The sequence below is a fragment of the Phyllostomus discolor genome, chromosome 3, assembly GCF_004126475.2.
Source record: "Phyllostomus discolor isolate MPI-MPIP mPhyDis1 chromosome 3, mPhyDis1.pri.v3, whole genome shotgun sequence".
NCBI lineage: Eukaryota > Metazoa > Chordata > Mammalia > Chiroptera > Phyllostomidae > Phyllostomus > Phyllostomus discolor.
The window spans coordinates 119172984-119190298 of NC_040905.2; the positions used below are offsets into that span (position 1 = coordinate 119172984).

At 49.8% G+C, this 17315-nt stretch overlaps 2 protein-coding genes across 2 annotated transcripts in view; one reads left to right on the forward strand and one right to left on the reverse strand.

The window, feature by feature from the left end:
- The window catches only part of ITGAX (integrin subunit alpha X), a 29291-nt gene extending 15660 nt beyond the window's left edge, over window positions 1–13631 (forward strand). Inside the window, 22 exon segments of the mRNA XM_036020097.1 lie at window positions 140–290; window positions 497–570; window positions 729–858; window positions 968–1110; window positions 1270–1410; window positions 1516–1725; window positions 4714–4844; window positions 4977–5134; window positions 5266–5420; window positions 6150–6281; window positions 6369–6442; window positions 6659–6800; window positions 8973–9089; window positions 9181–9260; window positions 9362–9445; window positions 11330–11408; window positions 11541–11648; window positions 11761–11844; window positions 12046–12159; window positions 12306–12407; window positions 12668–12778; window positions 13255–13631. Coding sequence (XP_035875990.1) covers window positions 140–290; window positions 497–570; window positions 729–858; window positions 968–1110; window positions 1270–1410; window positions 1516–1725; window positions 4714–4844; window positions 4977–5134; window positions 5266–5420; window positions 6150–6281; window positions 6369–6442; window positions 6659–6800; window positions 8973–9089; window positions 9181–9260; window positions 9362–9445; window positions 11330–11408; window positions 11541–11648; window positions 11761–11844; window positions 12046–12159; window positions 12306–12407; window positions 12668–12778; window positions 13255–13353 — 2619 coding nt within the window. The 3' untranslated portion in view covers window positions 13354–13631.
- Window positions 13632–14324: 693 nt separating this feature from the next.
- LOC114507340 (cytochrome c oxidase subunit 6A2, mitochondrial) lies at window positions 14325–14906 on the reverse strand. The gene is made up of 3 exons (XM_028525215.2): window positions 14803–14906; window positions 14546–14682; window positions 14325–14454 (listed from the first exon to the last, which is right to left on the reverse strand). The coding sequence occupies exons 1-3, from the start codon at window positions 14873–14875 to the stop codon at window positions 14371–14373; spliced, it is 294 nt and encodes a 97-aa protein (XP_028381016.1). The 5' UTR covers window positions 14876–14906; the 3' UTR covers window positions 14325–14370.
- Between the last annotated feature and the right edge of the window lie 2409 nt (window positions 14907–17315).

Consider the following 17315-nt stretch of genomic DNA (forward strand, 5'->3'; position numbering starts at 1 on the left):
CTGAGCTCCTTTTTCTCTCCTGTGCACTGAGTCTAATAATATTGACCTTGCAGTGTTATTGGAGGACATCAGTACTCACAAAGTGGTAGGAACTTTAGATTTGTGATTATTTTCATTGAATGGGTTTTGTTGGGGACAGGTTGGATCCGCGTTTCAAAAGAAACATTCCTGGAAAGAATTAAATGACATTGCATCAAGGCCCTCCAGTGAATATATATTTAAAGTGGAGAACTTTGATGCTTTGAGAGACATCCAAAACAAACTAAAAGAGAAGATCTTTGCCATTGAGGGTAAGTCAGAGATGGGACTACTCACTTCAGAAATCCTCTTTCGATAAGTGCCTTTTCTTCTTGAATCTTGGACCTCCAGGTCATGGGCACTGACCCTTCCCTTTGGGTATTAGTCTATAACGTTAGATCCTCTTAAAGCTAAGGTGTCTAAGACCTGGCAAACCCTGTCTTTCCCCATGTAACCCAAGTGTCATGGCTTCCCCTAGGAACACAGACAATAAGCAGTAGGACCTTCGAATTGGAGATGTCCCAGGAGGGCTTCAGTGCTGTGTTTACACCCGTGAGTGTGGTCCTTTCAAGGCCACTGATGAGGGAGCAGGGGGGAGGGAAGGTGCAGGTAGATGTCATATGAGTGAGTACAGTTGGTGGCAGGGATTGCTTTGGAATTGCTATCTCTCCTCGCTTCCCCTGCTCAGCCCCAGAATCCTTTCTCCACAGGATGGACCAGTTCTGGGGGCTGTGGGGAGCTTCAGCTGGTCTGGAGGTGCCTTTGTGTACCCCCCGAATGTGAGCCCCACATTCATCAACATGTCTCAGGAGAATGTGGACATGAGGGACTCTTACCTGGGTGAGAAAAGGCTTTGGTTGTGAGGACAGGTGGGACATGAGCTGCCTGGGAGGGGCAGCTTGGGGGGCAGGAGCATGCAAGCCTTTGTGCTGAGGTCTGGCCCCCTCAGGTTACTCCATTGAGCTGGCCCTTTGGAAGGGGGTGCAGAGCTTGGTCCTGGGGGCTCCCCGACATCAGCACACCGGGAAGGTTGTCATCTTTACCCAGATGTCCAGGAAATGGAGGCCAATGGCTGAAGTCACAGGGACCCAGGTTGGGTGTGGAGGAACGTGAGGGTGGCAGGGTCTCCAGGGCTGGAGAGGGAGGAGATGAAGGGGTTTGGGGCTTGTGCCTGGGGAGAGGTGGAACTTGGCCCAGAAGGGTGCCCCTCTGGTGGGGGCAGACAGGGTGACTTCAGTCTCTACCTTCCAGATTGGCTCTTACTTTGGGGCCTCCCTGTGCTCCGTGGACATGGACAGAGATGGCAGCTCTGACCTGGTCCTCATTGGGGCTCCCCATTACTACGAGCCGACCCGGGGGGGCCAGGTGTCTGTGTGCTCCTTGCCTCGGGGGGTGAGTGGCTGATGACCAGACCTGGGCTGGGTGGGGCTGGGTGGGGCTGGGTGTGGGGTGGAGGGGTTTCCCAGGTTGAGGGGTTGCATTGGTTTTGTTCTGCAGAGAGCTAGGTGGCAGTGTGAGGGCATTCTCCGTGGGGAGCAGGGCCACCCCTGGGGTCGCTTCGGGACAGCTCTGACTGTGCTGGGGGACGTGAATGGGGACAAGCTGGCAGATGTGGCCATCGGGGCCCCGGGAGAACAGGAGAACCAGGGAGCTGTCTACCTGTTTCATGGGACCTCAGGACTGGGCATCAGCCCCTCCCACAGCCAGGTGAGGCCCTGTTGCAGATCCCATCACTACCAACACCTTCTCCTTGCTTCTCCTGGTCTTCCATGCTGCCACCTAGAAATTCTCTGTTATCACATCTTACCTCCTTGCCCACTGCTGAGCATCTTATAGGCAGCAAACAAAATCTATGGGATTCTAGAAATGCAAGTATGGACTGGTACATTCTCTGCTTTGTATAGAGACTTGATACTTGAGTAGGTTCTCCACCCAGGGCTTTTAATCCCCCAGCAGCTTTACAAGGTACATAGGCCAGGCATTAGCAAACACATTTTGGGGATGAAATCTGGGGCCTAGAGAAGATAAGTGCCTTGACTTGTCCAAGGTTTGTAGTGGGTCAGGAATGGTGATGAGAGGCTCCGTTCTTCTGACTTCTAACCCACTGGCCAAGACTCTTGGTGGCTCCCTGTTGCCTATCAATTTAGGTCTGGTTGCTCAGCCTGCCTGTCCACTCACCCCTGCATCTCCCTGGATGCTGCATGATTTCATTTCCTGCTGCCATCAGTAACCCTGCCAAATGCCCATCTAGGCAGGAGCCTTCACCCAGTGGGGCAGGGTTCCCTGAGAAGAGAGTGCTGCTTCCCTTGGCAGAAGTCAAGGAAGCCCCAATTCAAACACAGACAAAGGATCTGAGTAGACATTTCTCCAAAGACGATCTACAAAGGACCAATATGCACATGAAAAGATGTGGAACATCATTAGTCGTCAGTCATCAGCAAATTGAAAACACACTGAGAAGCTGCTTCACACCCACTAGGATGGTTAGAATACCAAAGACAGATAACAACAAGGGGAAGATGTGGAGCATCTGGAGCCCTCATGTACCACTAGTGGGAAGGTGAAATGGCCCAGCTGCTTTGGAAAACAGTCCTCTAAAGGTTAAATGTTGGAGTTACTGTGTGACCCAGCAATTCTACCCCAGGGAACTGAAAACATATGCTCACAAAAGGTTACAAAACAAAAGGTTACACACCAAATGTTCTAATAGCGCTATTCATAAACAGTGAAAGGTGGAAACAACCCAAATGTCTATCTACTAATGAACAGACAGATAAAACGTGGTACAGCCACACAATGGAATGTTCTCCAACATAAAAAGAGATGAGGAACTGACACATGCTACAATACAGGTAAAACTTGAAAACATTATGCTGAGTGAAAGAAGCCAGGCGTGAAAGAACACTTATTGTAAGATTCCACTTATACTAGATCTGCAGGATAGGCCAATCCATAGAGACAGGAAGTAGATCAGTGGTTGTCAGAGGTTGGGGGTGGAGGGGAATGAGGGGCAAAGGCGTGAGTGCTAAAGGGAAGAAGGTTCCTTTTCTGGGGTGCTGGAAATGTTCTAAAATTGCTTTGTCGATGGTTGTACGACCCTGTGAAATCCTGAACAACAGTGAGGTGTATACTTTAAATGGGTAAATCGTACAGTATGTGAATTATATCTCAAAAAGTTGTTAGAAAAAAAGGCACAGGAGATCCCTGAGTTCTGTCACTTGCCAGCTATGTGATCTTGGTCATTACTCAGCTGTCTGTGCTGAGTTTCCACACTGGTGCAATGGTGGTGGAAATAAACCTTATCAGGCTGCTTCTGGGAGGATTAAACGAGTTAGTACATATACGTACATATAGTGCCTACATAGCACACATGTACATATGTGCCTGGCCATAAGAGCTGTTACATCATAATCAATTACTGTTGATACTGTTTAACACCTGAATGGGGTTTTCAAGAACTTGGAACGATAGGAAGAGGGCGAAAGGCTTTGTTGAGAGTCATGAGAATCAGCCAGTTGCCATGAAACTCCATTCAGTGCACAGCAACTTCTTTAACTTCCCCTTGCTGCACTGGCTAAGAGGCACATCTCCATAGACCCTTGATTGCTAATAGTTCCTGGGTTATACCCACGAGTCCTGATTCCAAGAGGAGGCCTTTCCTGATCCATGGCCAATCATGGTCTTCCTTCTGCACTACAAGCCATGTGACACCACACACTTGACTGGGAAAGTCTTGCCTTGTTCCCCAGGCTCCCATGCACCAGCGTGAGGATATGGGGGTGAAATTAGTTTTCCTGAGGGCAAAGCCATTTGACTGTGTCCGTGCTGTTTCTATAGCCCTTTTCCTCTCTATATTCCTTGGGAATGGATAACTTCCTGTTTTATTTTATTACTACTGCTCTTAATGCCTGCCAGTCCCAACAATGCCCAAAGATTTATAGGGCACATCCTCCAAGGGAGCACTCCTCATTACAGGAGCGATGGAAATAAAAGGGACCCCAGGGGAGGCAGGGGCCTGGAGCACAGAGTCTGTGTGAGGGATCCCTATTGATCCCTCCTTGTCTTCTAAAGACACAGGGACCAGACAGAGGCCTTGGGCATGGGGTTGGAGGATCAGATTTCAGGTCTGCAGTTGGTCCTTTAAAGGCTGTGTGGCCTTGGCATTGTCTGAGAAGAGGAAAGTGGGACTGGATGGGCTCTGAGGTCCCTTTCAGCCCTGAGACTCATCATCATCAGTACTGAACTGTGACCACGTTGCAGGTGCTGTTCTAAGAACTATAGGAATTCATTCATTTGCTACTAACAGCTGAAGTCTGAGGTATTATTATCCTCATGTGAAAGGTGAGGAGAATGAGGCCCAGAAAGATTGAATCCGGGCCCATGGCCTCACTCATGGCTTGTAAGTGGAAGAGCCAGAATTGGAACCTGACACTAGATGAGTGAAGAAATGAAATTCAGGTCACCAGGTCAGTCTTTCCATCACCACCGCTTCTATCATGTCTTAGGAATCTCTTTTTCTCCAGTCCTCATTGCCCCACCCCACCTCCTCATTGTCAGGCACTTTTCTTGGTGATCTCTTTTCACTACTCACCCCTTCAGTCTCCCACGTTCCTACTTCCCCATTCCTCTTGTTGCTGACTTCCAACTTGTTCCTCTCGCCCCCCCAAACTGGCTTGCCTTTCCCTGTCTGTCCAGAGGATCACGGGATCCCAGTTCTCCCCCAGACTCCAGCATTTTGGACAGTCACTGAGTGGCGGTCAAGATCTCACCCTAGATGGACTTGTGGACCTGGCCGTGGGGGCCCAGGGGCGTGCACTGCTGCTCAGGTGAGAACCCCCTTGCCCAGACGCTCTCCACATGGTCCTGAGCTCTACCTAGGGCACCGGTCTCCACACTCCCACCCCAGGTTGCCCTCCTGAGACCAAGGGCTTGTCCTCAGCTCTTCATTCTGCCCACAGGACCAGACCTGTGCTGAGGGTGTGGGTCAATGTCTACATAACACCTGCAGAGATTGCTAGGTCTGTGTATGAGTGTCAGGAGCACACGTCCTCTGTCCAGGAACTGGGTGATGCCAATGTCTGCCTTCACATTTATGAACGTCCCAAGAACCAGCTGGGTGAGTCCTCTCTGGCTCAGGACTACCTGATCCCTGGTGTCCTCCAGCTCAGAACTCCTTAACATGCCCTTCTGCCCACCTGGGAGCTCCTGGTTCTTTCAGCCCTCCGCATTCCCTACTTTCCCCTATAGGTGACCTCCAAAGCACCGTGACCCTTCACTTGACCCTGGACCCTGGTCATGTGAATCCCCGTGCCATTTTCAAGGAGACAAGAAATCGGAGTCTCACTCATGTCAGAGTTCTTGGGCTGGGACAGCATTGTGAGGATGTGAAGTTGCTCCTTCTGGTGAGGGGGTCTGGGAGTCCTGGGGATGGAGGTGATTCTGAGGCTGGCAGTGGGCTGGGCAGGGAAAGGACAGGCATGTTCTGGTTCTCGTGCTGGCTCAGCACGAACAACGCACCTTGTGTGCAGGAGGGGCTTAACATTTGTTAGCCAAATGAGTGAGTGGATTAGCAGGTGGGTGAATGAAGGGATGAACGGGTTGGCTGCAACTGCTGGAAATCACACAGCTGCGTTTCAAGAAACAGTATGGCTGCTTCAGAGAACTACCTGGCAATGGGCTGGGATTCTTGTATGGACTTGTTCCTTTGAGACAGACCCTGTCCTAGGTGCCAGGGACACAGCAGATGACAAAACAGTGCATGCTGGCTGGGGGAGAGCTGGAGAAATGGCAAAAGCAATCAATTTTCTAGATAAGAGGTATCAAGTAGTGATGAATGCTGGGAAGAAAGACAAAGCCAAGGAGAGAGGAGAGGAGTGTCCAGAGGCCTCTGGGAGCAGGTGAAGTTTGAGCAGACCCTGAACAGAGTGAGCCTGTGGGAGGCTGGGGAAGGGGGAGCCGAGGCAGAGCACAACCACAGCAGAGGTTCTCATGGCAGGCTCAGCGATGAGTGTTTAACGAACGCAGGTAGGTGTCATTGTGACCCCATTTTACAGGTGAGGAGACAGGACACAGCTAGTGATTGTGAGGCTGTCTTCTTTAGCCACCTGCTCTCTTCACTGTCTGTCTTCTAGGCTTGTGTGGAAGACTCAGTGACCCCCATCAGCTTGGGTCTCAATTTCTCCCTGGTGGGCAACCCCATCTCTTCCTTTGGAGACCTCCAGCCTATGCTGGCTACGGATGTCCCCAGATACTACACGGCCTCTGTGAGTCCTGGGGTCGGGCTCTGCAGGAGGGAGTGGAGGTGTGGACTCCAGACCTTGGAGAAAACTCCACTTTGCCTTCCCTCTCAGCTCCCCTTTGAGAAGAACTGCGGAGCTGACCACGTCTGCCAAGATGACCTGGGCATCTCTTTTGGTTTCTCAGGGTGAGCTTCCACCTCGGTAGGCCTGCCCTGGTCTCCCAGCCCCACCTCCTGGAATCTAAAGCTCCTGCTTGGCTATCCCTAACACGTCTATCCTGTGCTCAGAAACCAGACACCCTACCCCCCATGTTTCCCCACCTCCCCACTCTGTGTTTTATCCCCAGACCATTTCTAGCCCCAGTCACAGAGTCCTCTCCTGCCCTCTACCCCAACACCTAGCTTGAAGACCCTGGTGGTGGGGAGTAACCTAGAGCTGAACATGGAAGTGAAAGTGTGGAATGAAGGGGAGGACTCCTATGGAACCACAGTCACCTTCTCCTACCCAGCGGGGCTGTCTTTTCGACGTGTGGCAGAGAGCCAGGTATTGTTGCCTCTGGGGAAGGCAGTAGCTTATGACTGGAGATCAGCAGAGACTCCTGTGCTGGGTTAAAGCTCTGGCTGGGGCTGCCATTGCTTAGCAGCCTCTCATAAAGCAGGAGGTCTGGGCTGATCTGGTTGGACAGACAGGGTTGTGCTATCCAGGGCTTGCTTCAGCTCACGTTGTGTTCAGTTCTGGGCATCGCATCTTTAAGGAATCAGGACCATGAGGAATGAGTTCCCAGGAAGCTGCTGATGTGGACAGGGAGGGGACCCTGCCTTAAATTTCTTTGTATTCCACATCATATCAATATTCTACTTTTAAAGGAAAACATCTCTTGGCCTTCAATTATTTTAAAACACTGTCCCGTTAAGTTTATCAGTTACTCTAGCAGGGGCGTTCAACCTTTTCACACGCATCTCTGTGCCACACTGGAAGAAGAGTTGTCTTGGGCCACACGTTAAATACATTGCAACACATAGTCACAAAAAATCTCATAATGTTTTAAATAAATTAATGATTTTGTGTTGGGCCACATTCATCTCCATTCTGGCCTGCGTGGGGCCTGCAGGTCACAGCTTGGACACCCCCATGAGTCTAGATCATGTCTTGGCATACCTTTTCTATTATGGGCTAGAATACAAATCTTTCGGCTTTGTGGGCCACACACTGTCTTTCACATCCACTGAGCTCTGCTGCTGCAGAGGGAAAGCTGCCATTGACCATTTGTAAATGAATGAGCATGGCTGCATTCCAATGAAAGTGTACCTGTAAAAACTGGTGGTGGCTATCATTTAGCGATCCCTGTTCTAGAAGACAGGACTAGGACCATGGCAGTCAAAAGAAACAGATTTTTAACAAAAATTTTATGAAAAATGTTAAACATTTTCAAAAGTAGAGAGTACATCAACACACCTCTCCAAAACCTATCTCCCAGATTCATCAGTTATCAACGTTTTGCTATGTATATTTCATCTGGCTTTTCCCCCTCTTGGCTGAAGTACTCTGACACAAACCCCAGACATCACGTCAGTCCTCCCTATTTCACCCCATGGTTCTGGACAGTCCCCACATCCTACATGGCCCAGTGCCAATATCACACCCAATGAAATGAATGAGTCCTTGGTATTTAGACCAGAATAAAGTTTCTGTAATGGACTCAAAAGTATCTTTTACACCTGATTTCTTTGAACCAGCATATAAACTAGGCCTACACATTGCATTGGTCTGGTTGGCCTCTTACGTCTCTCTTTGACTAGTACTGCCAAAGGGATCATAATTTGATTAACCTTTGAAGGAATGCACTAGAAGTGGCAAGGCCTAGCTGCATGAGGGGTGAGTGCCCTATCACTGAAAGTACTTCTAGACATATCAGCCTAGACAAATGCATATGTGCGGCTTTGTTGGATATTTACTTCACAAATGAGCTGTAAAGTAACACTTTTGGAGCCAAAGTACGGAAGACTGAGCATGACCTGGATATTAGCTGATGTTAAGGAGTTATTGCTAATTTTGCTGCGTGTGATCTGTTGAGTCTTGTGGTTATGCCAAAAATGCCCTTATCTGTTGGTGGTATACATGGAAGTATTTCTGAATGCAACGGTGCAATATTCAAAATGTGCTTTAAGTTGTCCAGAAAAAAAAGTGGAGAGCAGCTGAATAAAACAAAAGTAGAGCCCTGACCAGTGTGGCTCAGTGGGTTGGGTGTTGTCCTGCAAAGCAAGGGGTCACTGGTTTGATTCCTGGCCAGTGAACATGCCTGGGTTGTGGGTTTGGTCTCCAGTCAGGGTGGGTATGAGAGGCATCCACCTGACATTTCTGTCTCATGTCGATGTTTCTCTCCCCCAAAGGATGAATTAAAACACAAGTAGAAAATGTTGGTAATTTAAGCTGAGTGATAGGTACATGGGGGTTGATTTATCTAGCCTCTCTACTTCTTAGTATGTTTGAACATTTCCACAATAGCAAGCCTTTAAAACATAACAATAAATAAAAAGGGGGAAACTTTAATAAATCTGAAATTCTACATTAGGAAGAAGTTTGACCAGATAGTGTCTAAGTTCTAAGGATTTTTTGAAAATATGACCTCAGGGCAGATTCCAGGAAACTGTCACTACTTTATGGAGTCTCTTTGGAACACTGGCAAATGCTCACCTGCCTAATTTCACCTGCCTTTGCCAGCTGCAGTCACGCTCCCTGCACCTGACCTGTGACAGCGCCCCAGCCAGAGGCCAGGACAGCTGGAGCACCCACTGCAGCATCAAACACCTTATCTTCCGTGAGGGGGCTCAGGTCAGCTTTATGTCCCACTTCCCTGCCCCCTCCCAGTGTCACTGCTTGGTGACCTCCACACTTCCAACGCCCCTGCCTGCCTCTTCCTCAGATCAACTTCATAGCCACCTTTGACGTCTCCCCCAAGGCCATGCTGGGAGACCGCCTGCTTCTAATGGCCAATGTGAGCAGGTGAGCAGGGCCAGGTGAGCAGGCCCAGGCTCGGGCCACAGCCCCTGGAGCCCAGCCTCCTCTTCAGGAGCACTTGGCAATGGTTCCTCCTCTTTCTCCAGTGAGAATAACACCCCCAGGACCAGCAAGACCACCTTCCAGCAGGAGCTCCCAGTGAAGTATGCTGTCTACACCGTGATCAGCAGGTGCCACTCCAAGACCTGAAAAGGGTCTTCTCCATCATTCTGATGATGGGGAGATTCTCCATCCCTGCAGCCCCTGAATGTCTGGGACATTTAGGTCTTATCACTACCCTTTCAATCGTTAGGTGATAACTGTAGTAGCACTTACTAATCAATCATCGAGAGTTATTGTGGGCTAGCTGTGACAATAATCAGAGTGATATTATCATGACACTCTACAGTTAATAGAGGTTACAATTCTTCTTAGAATCCTTTCTCCAAAGCCCCAAGATTGTGCTGGATTCCAGAAGAGATATGAGAGATGTCTCTGTCTTCAAGGTTTTTACAGCCTTAGTGGGGAGCAAGGTTGTTCTGCAGCCTGAGGTGGTTAAGGCCTCCTGTCAGAAGAGGCCTCAGCTAAACATTGAAGGGTTCTGTGGCTTTGGACTTGGCCTTAGGCATTTGGGTGGGACAGTTCTTCATCGCAAAGAGCAGATTTACAACTTGCAGGGTTTTAGAGCTACTCCTCCTCCCCTTCCCAGTCCCCTTCGTGAGGATAGGAAGAAATAACATGCCTGCTTCAGAGGTGGGGTGTCAGGAAGAGCTTAAATGCTGCCAGGAAAGGTGGATGAGAGGTAGCTGAGGTGTTTGAAACTGGGAGTCAAGAGTGTGCGCAGACGCCTTCCTCGTATTTGTATGTTTCAGGCACAGTGCTGTGGTTGCTTTCCATGAATGTATTTGACGTTAACAAAGACTTACTGAGCCTTCATCTATTATGTGTAATCTAAACCAGACATAAACCCCTGCCCTTGTGGGATGTGTGCACTCCCGATATGTAATAGGCCCACGTGACAGCCCGGGTATATTCCCCCGCTACTCGCACACCTGTGCCTCTTTGGATATCCTCCTGCCCAGAGCTTCACACTGTCGTCACCTGCACATTGGGGTCTCTTGGCAGTCCAGTCGAGAGAGTCTGTTTCCTGGAGCTCTTAGTCTGTTTCCTGGAGCTTGCACTGGGGTTAGCACAGCTTGCAGGGCACTCCCAGGGAGAGCACACCATGTCTAGGCATGTGTGGCCCTACAGCTCAGCTGTCCTTTGCAGGCGTGACTCTATAGGAAGGGGCATTCAGAGGGGCTCCCAGGACAAGACTGGGCATCTTGGGGGAGCCCTTGGCAGAGCCAGATGCGACTTCAGAGTAGGAGTGGTAGCCTAGACTTTGGACTGCCAGGCAAAGGACAGGGGCCCAGGGAACAGGGAGGGGCAGAGGTGGAATCAGCCACCCATGTAAGGGGCCATGTTGGCCACTGGGTCTCCAGGCACGGGCCTCGGCCAGCCTGAGGAGACGTTGTTACACTGAGACACAGTAAAGAGCCTGCTGTGGGCTCTCCCTCCCTCACCTCTAAGCCCCAGGTACAGAAAAGCCAAGGAAACAGCAGAGAAGGGCCCCAAGGAAGGCCCCTGGGAGACCAGACAGGTGCAGTGACCGGCAGACATTTGTCAACAGTGTCAGCCTGAGTCTCCCCAAACCTGTGCTATGTCCCACACGCCCAGCCACACCCTCCATGCCCATGAAGGCCTGGAAGGAAAGCAGGCACAGAGAGGGAGGGCAGGCCCTGGCTGCCACTGCCCCAGTGAGTCAGTGGCATAAGCCTCAGTCCCTTTCATGCACCCCCTGCCCAACCCCACCTGGCAGTTTCCTCTGAGGGCAGCTTCTGCAAGCACCTCGTACCCAGCTTGAAGCTCAGCCCCGCTCCCTAAATCTTCCCAGTACCCCAAGTCAGACACAGACCTCATTCCAGGGCACCCCAAGGCCCCAGTGACCACCTGTCCTGTCATGCTGTCAGTCAGAGCCTCCCTCAGGAGGCCCCTATAGGCTTCAAACCCACTCATGTGTCTTCTCTCCCCAGCCATGAGGAGTCCACCAAGTACCTCAACTTCTCTGCCTCTGAGGAGCAGGGAAGCAGCCTGGCCCAGCACAGATACCAGGCAAGTAAGAGCATGGTGTCTCAAGAGAGATGACAACTCAAGAGCATGGGCTGGGGCCCTGGCCCAGAAGCCCGAGACGGGGGAGGGATGTGGCATTTGGCATGGCCTTCACCCTCACTGCCCTCTGTGCAGGTGAACAACCTGGGACAGAGGGACCTGCCTGTCAGCATCAGCTTCTTGGTGCCTGTGGAGCTGAACCAGGTGACTGTGTGGACAGGGCTGAAGATCCTCCACCCCCAGGTACTCAAGGACTGTTCATGGCTCCTTCCCTAAAGCCCTTTACCTGGATTTCTTGTGACCCTCATGAATCTCTGATGTCCCCACTGAGATGCTTCTCTCTGTGTCTTCCTAGAACCCATCTATTCAGTGTTCTGCAGAGAGAACGGTGCCCACGGAGTCCAACTTCCTCACCCACATTCAGAAGAATCATGTGCTGGTGAGAAGGCTCTGGCTGTCCCCCACTTTAAACCACACATCAGAGGAATCTAACTCAGCAGTCCATGCCACATTCAGATGGATGTCTGCTGAACAGCTGTCCTGCATTCAGATGTGGCTGCTCCCCTAAATCAGACAGTTTAATGCTACCCTCTGCCTTCAAACCCATCTCTCTGGCCTGATACCATTTCCTGGTCCCTAGGACTGCTCCATTGCTGAGTGTCTGAGGTTCCGCTGTGACATCCCCTCCTTCGGCATCCAGGAGGAGCTTGACTTCATCCTGAAGGGCAACCTCAGCTTCAGCTGGGTCAGCCAGGTGTGTAGGCCCAAAGCACAGTCCCACCCCCCAGACGCAGGTGGTACCTGTGATGTCTGTGCCCATCCCCCATCAAGCTAGGACATTTCTCTGACTCTGAGCTTCCCCCAGAGCTAGTTCCCCAGCTCTCCTGCTCTCTTTTGCAGACATTGCAGAAGAAGGTATCGGTCGTGAGTGTGGCTGAAATCACGTTCAGCAGATCTGTGTATTCCCAGCTTCCAGGACAGGAGGCGTTTCTGAGAGCCCAGGTAGTGACTGTGGTAGACAGTAGCCTGGTTGGTGAGAGGGCTTCTGATGTTAAATCTGTGTTGCTGGTTTGGGGGCTCAGAAGCCCAGAGAGAGGAAGGGTGAATGTCCCTAGGTGGGACACTTGTATTTAAACTTGAGTGCTTCTGTATCTCACCTATTGGTATTTGGCCTGGGGAAGCAGGGGAGAAAGTTAGAAGTTGGAGAACCTGATTAGAGTCTGGGACAGCAGAAATCTGATACTTTCTGATCCCTAAATCAGATGGAGATGGTGCTAGAGGAGTATGAAGTTTATGATCCCATCCCCCTCATTGTGGGCAGCTCTGTGGGAGGACTGCTGCTGCTGGCTCTCATCACAGCAACACTCTACAAGGTGAGTGTTTTCATCCCACACTTCACAGCATGCAGCCCAAGCCCTCCCACAGACAGGATTGTATGTATAGCAGGAAAAACCCAGACAATGGAGTCAGGCAGGCCTGCGTGCACATTTTGGCTCTGTCTTACTGTTTAATGTTAAGTAAGTTGCTCAACCTCTCTGGGGTTTTTTTCCCATTTTTGAAATCATAATAATGCTTACCTCACAGAGTGCCTGAAGCAAGACAGAAATGAGGCCACAGTCTGTATGCAGTCCTACCTGACTTCAGAATCTATGCTGTTCTCTGGATTCTGTGTATAAGCACTATTCTTTGAACACAGTGGACTCTAAACATGACAGCTATTGTACACATCAGTGTTCTGGCACACAAATACAAGTCGGCCAAGTTCCCCTCTTCTCTCTCAGCTTCTTCCTTACCCCAACTTTCTTCCCTGCCCTCTTACCCAGATTTTCTGACTAACTTCCCTTCATAGCTTGGATTCTTCAAACGTCAGTACAAAGAAATGCTGGATGACAAGCCTGAAGACACTGCCACATTCAGCGGGGACACCCCAAATTTGCCTTTGTCCTAATAATCTACTTCCCTGTTTATCTCTAACCCTGTGGGCTGGTCTTGCCTTAGGCTATGTATATACTTCTGTGGGAATAACTTCTGCACAGATCTGGACTGGCCCGAGCAACTTACAAGGTGCTACATTACCTTCCCAGGGCCTTCAAAGACTTTTGTGTTTTTACATATCTGCCAAACTTCTTCAGTGACAACCCACTTTTTACTGGAGCAGGCATGATGCCAGCATAAATTTTCTTATGTATGAGAATTGTCACATTAAACAAGGATATTTATGGTATATTTTCCTTGTATGGAATGGCTCTAATCCAGGGTCTGAATGCCGTTGTAGGAAGGGCTGGGTAAACCTATTTGTGGGTATCAAGAATGTTCTCGCTCTTTCTCAGGTGACTAAGGCCTGTGATCGTCTTCTCTCAGTGGTGCTGTGAGTAGTGTCAGGGAAGGAGACCAATAGAAGTTTTTTATGTGTGTCGGTAATGGGTTTCAGCCCAGGCTTCACCCTCCTCAGCAATCAGTGAGCAGACTGTCTTAGAAGGTGAATGAAATGTCCAGAGCCAGTTGAACCAATGTCCCCCTTCAGTTGGGTCCCCAGAATCTAGGAGAGCCAGGCTTCCAGAAAGGAGCATCTGATTTCCCAAACGAACACAGGAGATCCATGAAAGGTGGTCATGAAGAACGACCCAACCGAAATATCCCACACTTGTAATTATGTCGTGAAGCCTCACAATATAGGGCTGCAGATCCTATGTTTGAAATCAGGGTGGTTTCCAGTTAGTCGGAGTTTACACATTCATTGTGAAAGCTGTTTACAGCCCTGAGCCCTACTTGCTAATAGGCCAGCAAGAAGGAGCCATGTTCCCTCAGCCCCTAGCAAACCAGGCCCTGGGGGGCGCAGGGCACACAGGCATCAGAGTCACCTGGGGCTTCCCGACGCCGGCTCAGCTCCGGCCCCCAAGGTCCTCACCGAGCCCTTGGACACAACTTCCACATCTTTATTGAGCCTGGGGCCTCCGCCCAGGCCTCAGGGCCGTTCATAGCCCGTGGGCAGAGGGTTGACATGGGGATTGTGGAAAAGAGTGTGGTTTCCGTCTCCCCAGGAGTAGGGCTGTGGAGAAAAGAACCGAGAGCGAGTGGTCAGCCCCGGGCCTCTGAACCCCCGCCTGCTCCCACCCAGTGCCAAAGTTTCGCCCGCATACCTTGGTGCGGATACGGAGATGGTGGTAGGGGATGAATTCGGGGCGCTCGTGGTGGCCCGCGTGGAGCCAGCAGTTGACAGTGCACAGCGCCACACTCGGGAGGGCCAGCACGAAGGTCAGGAAGCGCCAGGTGCCGGCTGCAAGGGGCACAGGCAGGGGTGAGAGAGACGCGGGGAGGGCCTCAAGAGGACTGGGGGTGGGGAATTAGCCGGTGGGGGGGGGGGGGTCGCAAGGTCAAGAAGCCTGTCCCCACTCACCTCCTGCCCCTCCGTGGTCTCCCTTGGCTGCACTCGCCAAACCCCGACTCAAGATCTTCAGAGGCAGAGCCATCGCGGTGACAGAAGCTAGGAACAACAGCACTGTCCTTTCACTCTCCTTCACTGAGGCCTAAGTTCTCGCCCCTTCTTTTAGGGACCAATCACCTGTTGAGACAGGGCAGCTATTTTTAGGAGTTTTCTATATTTAAAATGAAGCCTGATTGGCTGAGGTCCTTCTCTCCAGACAGCTGCTGTACTGTGCCTTTTACTTTGGTAAGGGGACATTTAAAATACAATATGCCATTCTTTTTATAGTCGCAGGGAACTATTTTGTTCAATACTGTAGTCCCAGTGGCTGGCACAGATTAGGCCTTTAAATCTCAGTTTTTTAAATCTGTAAAATGTATAATAATGTGTACTTTAAGTTTATGAAGTCTGCAAAAACATAGGATAGCCCTGACCTGTGTGGCTTGGTGGGTTGAGTGTTGTAGTCCTGCAGACCAAAGGGTTACGTGCTCCATTCCAGGTCAGAGCACATGCCTGGGTTGCAGGCCAGGTCCCCAGCTGGGGGTCTATGAGAGGCAACCAATTTGATCGATGTTTCTCTCCCTTTCTCCCTCCTTTCCCCTCTCTCTGTAAATAAATAAAATCTTAAACAAATATATAAATAAATAAAGTAACATAGAATATACCAGCTTAGAGTCTAGCACATAACAGTAGCTCAATATATGTGTTAGTCACAGTTCTTTGCAAAGAATAGAACTCACTCTAACTAGTCTTTAAAAGAGAAGCAATTGAGAATCTTAGGTAGCTCACAGTATCTCTGGTATGGCCAGAGAGGCCTACAATATGCACAGTCAGACACAACTGTTCCGTGTGCTGGCTGCAGCGAGACACCACCACATTTCACACTACTGGACACTGGGTGCCAAAAACGTTGTCAGTGCTCCCCGGACAGCCGGATTCTTCCCCCTCTTGAAAATGGAATCTTTGTGAAGCGTGGCTCCTTGATCTGCTGTCTTCTGAATCAGAGAGTCATGTGGGCCCCAACTGGCAACACCTAGGCCACCACATATGCTCCAGTTTCAAGAAAGTCTATATAATTGAGTTTGGGTTTCTGCCTCAGGAAGGCAGGAATCATATCTTGGAGAAAATCCCCAAATATAAGAGTGCCTAAAAGGTGCTGGGCACTCACAAATTTGACAAGTGTCTACTGCAAGTATATTATTTCAATCTGAAAAATCTGACTTCTTGAAAGAAAAAGAAGAAATCTGAGGCAGGCCTGAATGAACCCTGTCTCTAAGTAGGTCACTAGAAAGCGGCAGGACAGGGCTGGGCTCACGTCTGCCTTGGTCTCTGCCCTGTCCTCAGCACCAGCAGCTGGCGTGACGCAGGTGTTCCACAAATCTGTATTCAATTAATGCTTGAACCACGTTACTTTCATTAACCATGTAGAAATGCCTTTTCAGAACTACAGTCCAACAGGGTGCTTCCAGCTTCAAGCAAGACCTGATGTACCTAATATGAATGTATAAAAGAAAAAGGAATTGTATATACCTAATCTAAACATATAGAAGAAAAACGAGGAAGGTATATTTCCAAAGTAAATTTAAATGGAACTTAGCTCTAGTTAATGTTCTTAGGCTTTTTTCTTTTTTAGTAACTTTGTGGTGCAGTCAAATGATATACAGTGTTAAATTACTCCTGACTCCTCACTCAGCTATAATGGAATTCTTCCTACAATTCCTTTCTCCCAGTCGGACTTGGAATTGCTGCTGAGACGATGGGGGCCAAACTTCAGTTAGTTACTTGGCATTTCTCTCCACAGACAGTCCCCTCAAAGCCCTCTCCAGTTGTGATGTGGCTTGTGGAGAAAATAGAAACGTAGAGTGGTGTTTTTACCTGAAGAGGTTCTAGGCTCCCCTCTCTCCACTCAGAGCTGTTGGTCATTGCCACACAATTCCCTGGGGATTCACTCCCCTTTGCCTCAGCTTGGAAGTTCCTACTGAGAGCTTTGCTTGCTGGTACTTAGGGAATGCCCTGAGGTCTGGCACCACCTTCTGCTGCTGTCACCCTCCCGTGGTACCTGCCTAAGCACCCAGAGGCTTCTACTTAGATAGTCTGTGCTTTCCTGGGGTGGTCATGGTTTTGTCTTAACTGCCTGTGTGTAGAGAGAAGGCAGAGCTGACTCCTGCATTCTTTGTACTCACCATTGTTTCTTTTCTTCTTTCTTCCCCCCTCACCTGAGGACAGTTTTTCATTGATTTTAAAGATTTTATTTATTTATTTTAGAGAGAAGAGAAGGTAGGGAGAAAGAGAGAGAGAGAAATATTGACATGTGAGAGAAACATCAGTTGGTTGCCTCTCACACGTGCCCCAACTGGGGACCAGGCCTGCAACCCAGGCGTGTGCCTTGACCAGGAATCAAACTAGCAACATTTGGCTTCGCGATGCTTAATCCATTGAGCCATGCCAGCCAGCACCACTTTTTTTATTGTTTTAGAGAGAAGAAG

What these genes read in the sequence shown, in the direction of transcription:
- LOC114507340 (XM_028525215.2), bottom strand. Translation starts at nt 14,875, where the DNA reads ATGGCTCTGCCTCTGAAGATCTTGAGTCGGGGTTTGGCGAGTGCAGCC. An exon ending in AGACCACGGAGGGGCAGGAG is followed by an intron (nt 14,683 to 14,802) that starts GTGAGTGGGGAC and finishes TGCCCCTTGCAG; the next exon opens with CCGGCACCTGGCGCTTCCTG. An exon ending in ATCTCCGTATCCGCACCAAG is followed by an intron (nt 14,455 to 14,545) that starts GTATGCGGGCGA and finishes TTTTCTCCACAG; the next exon opens with CCCTACTCCTGGGGAGACGG.